General features: G+C 56.1%; 1 protein-coding gene across 1 annotated transcript; it reads right to left on the bottom strand.

Moving 5' to 3' along the window:
- Nucleotides 1-1,042: 1,042 nt before the first annotated feature.
- On the bottom strand, nucleotides 1,043-1,309 carry CORC01_01892 (uncharacterized protein; the record flags this gene model as incomplete). Its single annotated transcript, XM_022613545.1, has 2 exons — nucleotides 1,043-1,157; nucleotides 1,227-1,309. 2 exons carry the CDS (start codon nucleotides 1,307-1,309, stop codon nucleotides 1,043-1,045), a joined length of 198 nt encoding a protein of 65 aa, XP_022479929.1.
- Nucleotides 1,310-3,465: the final 2,156 nt, after the last annotated feature.

The following is a 3,465-nucleotide window of genomic DNA, read 5'->3' as shown; positions in this document are numbered from 1 at the left end:
GCCGGGCTTCACATCACTCCTTGGTGTAAGCGCGACATGAGATGCCTTGGTCAGAGGAAGGAACAATCTGAGTGGTGTTTCCCGTGTGGATGGGAACGGCAACGGCTGTCTCTTTCCCGCCCATGCGGCGCGATGCGAGCGGTGTGGTGTCCAAGGCACCTACCTCCCTTTGGTCTGCGGAGTGTGGACTGTGCTTGCTCAAGCTCGTGAAAGCAGCAACGTCCATTGCGACTTTGAGACTGAGAATTACATCAAGTACAGAGCGTGACGGCGCCGCCGAAGTTGCCCATCTCGACAACAGGGGTGAGCCGATGGGCCTTCGACATGGGGGCGCGGGGGCATGCGACACGCCGCATGCCGCACACCGCACGCAAGAGAAGCAGAACCCAACGTCTTTGCTCGCGCCGCAACAATCATTTGGGGCCCTGGGCTCTATCTTTGGCAGCCATTACGGACTACTCCCGTACCCATTGGCTCCCGTACCTATTAAAAATTCCCAGAATGGGGTCACGAGGGGCCTTTCCAAACACAACCACCCCAGTCGCCTTACCCTTCACATTCTCGCCCTTTTTCCTCTCTTTTCACGACAAATCGGACGCCGACAAGGCAGCAAATATCCCGCCCTCCCAACCTTGTCCGTCTGCCAACTTGCCTTTCCCTCGCCCTTTGGCCAAACGCGCACGCACTCGCATACTCGCACATTCGCCCGCCCATTTTTCTCCCTCGTCCCAATCACCAGGGTAGGGGATGAGGGGGGTGGCATATCGTATCTCTAAATCGAGGCCATGAACCCCCCCTGCTCTCTTCCAAATACCTGCTCATTCCGCTCGTCTAGTTGGATACTCCTCGTCGCTGCTGTCGGAGGGGTGCTCATATGGGCTCGAATGCATCTCGGGCCCAGGCAAAGGGAGAGGAATGGGAAGGTATCATGAGAGAATGCAGTCTGCGAATGGTCATCCATTTGTCACCCTGGCCTTTGACCTCAGGACTCATCACTCGCCCCCAATCTACGCCATGCCACGCCACGCCATGCCATGCCATGCTATGCGATGTTGCTTCGCAGCTTCAGTCTTCTCCCTATTGAGCAGAAGCGAGGCCGACGAGGTTGCCCGCGCGCCAGCGCAGGAGGCCCAACCCAAGGCCCTAACAGTGCATGTCTCTGTCACGACCACTTTTGGCGTGTTAGTCGGGGTGAATGATGCCCGAGAAAATGGCGCGGTCCTCACGCCCGTCCTCCTTTGGACCGCTCCAGATCACAACTGTTGGCATTTTGGGGGGCGACAGCCGCTCCAAAGTCAATTGAAATCATGCTTTTGAGCCGAACATTTGTAAATGCTCACGGCCGAAATGGTCAGACGAGAGATGTCGCCGTCGCCATGGTGGTCTTTCTTCCCTTCTCTTGAAGCACACGCCTCCCCCTCCTTGCGCCGACCTCATCTTGGACTGTCCATGGACCCGAGAGTCATTATCGGGCATTTGACAGCTGAGGTGCGCGCCATTTTCATCTCCTCTGTCGCAGCTTGGGCAATCTGGGGTCTCACATTGCGAGCATCCCCCTCTGCGGCTCGGCGCTTGCTCCGTGTGCCACTGGGGCTGCCCTAAGCGGAGCAAGCAAGTACCGTATTCTATTTTGGCTAAGCCTGTCAAGTTTGCCTTTTTTTTTTTCTCCCCTTCTTCTTTTTTTGGACTACTATGGATTTTTCTTGAGTTATGTCAGTCTTTTTCGGCCCCTCCCATTCCTTAGACCTGCCCCCGTCGCACCGCCAGCGCCATGTCTGGTGTGGGGGATGGTCCATGGACCACACACGTGCTCCTCCCCTGGTTGTGACAATGCGCTACTGACAAGGAGATATAGACATGTCCTCGGAAGTTACCAGGCTGTGCCACTCGAAATCTACCAACCGCAATCGTGGAAATGCTGGAGCCTGGAGAGATGGAGTTGCACCAGAGCCCGCGGATACGGGTACAGTCTCATCGGTTGCCAACCAACAAAGCACCCCCGGCCCCCTCAGCCCTTGGCCCTCGTCTACGGAGCACTCGTACTCTGTATCATACAATGTAGTCTGTACTCTGTACGGATACAACAATCCCCTTCATGAATGGACATGTGGACTTGTGGTCCACATAGAGACAGCACACTCGCTTCGGTTGCCGATTTTGGCTGCACATAGTACCCAGTATCGGCCACGGCACGATTGGCAGACTCGACAGTTTCATCCGCCCGTCGCCAAGAATGACGGCAGGATAAATCCGCAAGCAATGAGACTAGCTACGAGGCAAAAATCAAAATTATAAACAAGTCTGGTTAATGGCCGCGAATCCGGCGGGGAGGTGGCTTGGTTGGGTTCAGAGCACCAACCAACAAACCGAACAACGCCGAGTTCCTGTTTCTTCTGCCCTATTCACAGTCCCGTCATTGTCTCGGGTTTTCGACCCGCGTTTACTCCAATTTGCCATGGATTGACCTCATCCCGTTCGGCGATCTGTCTGTGGTCGCCCTGACCTCGGCCACGCTGTCGCTTTGCTGGCTGCTTCGGGGAACGTTCTCCGTCCCTCACGATGCCGACTTGCCGTACCAAGCCTCATGATTCTCGCAAGAGCCAAGGCAAGACGGGGGCATGGTCGCGCGGGTGCTGCCCGCTTGCCCGCCAACTCGCTTCAGCCGCCACTTGGAGTCTTGAACACGACCCTAGTCGGAAGGGACTGCACGGCTCACCTGCCGTCGGTCGGCACGAGTGGTTCTCCATTGTCTGGGTTTGTTCGGCGCCCCTGCCCTGCCCTACTCCATACCATAGGCGTGTAAGTACAGCACGTCTTTGATTCAGACAACCGTTGAGTTTCGTCCCCCCCGGCTGGTCTCGTATCATCAGCCGATCAGCCGCAGCCACCCAGCACCACAACCGCAACCGCGCACACCCTAATTATACGGATACAGTACCTGGCTACGAGAAATCCGGGACCCAAGGTTATCGCCGCTCGGCCGGGTAGAGTACCTAGAGGCACTTTTGGCATGCACCATTGCGAAAGCCAAGCTTTCCAGTCCTGCTAACCCTTGGCACATTTTGCGCGGACGAGAAAGAAAGCGGTGTCTCTTTTCTCGTTGCTGTCGACTCTCAGACCCTGTTGGTCCCCACGCGGGATAGCACTCTGTCGAGGGAACCAACTAGGGTTCTAGTTAGCTAGCTTATGGAGCTGCTGATCGTAACCGGCGAGCGAGCTATACGGCATCGATGTCGGTGACACGAGACTGCAGGCTCGCAAGTCGTCGAGAGCAATCTCAATCTCCTGTCAGCTGATCCAAGACAATCTGATATGTATTTGCTGCGAATCAATTTTCAGTCCTGGGCGTTTCACGTGCGGGCCGAATCCACCATCTGAGAAGCTCAAGAGGCGAGATTTGAGCCAAGAAACTAGGGCGGAGGAGATCAAGCGGCCGAGAGACAGACACAGAGACACTGCTTGACT

Source organism: Colletotrichum orchidophilum, assembly GCF_001831195.1.
Source record: "Colletotrichum orchidophilum strain IMI 309357 chromosome Unknown Scaffold_10.1, whole genome shotgun sequence".
Classification (NCBI taxonomy): Eukaryota; Fungi; Ascomycota; class Sordariomycetes; order Glomerellales; family Glomerellaceae; genus Colletotrichum; species Colletotrichum orchidophilum.
The sequence above is the reverse complement of the archived record's forward strand: the minus strand, read 5'-3'. Positions and strand labels throughout refer to the sequence as shown.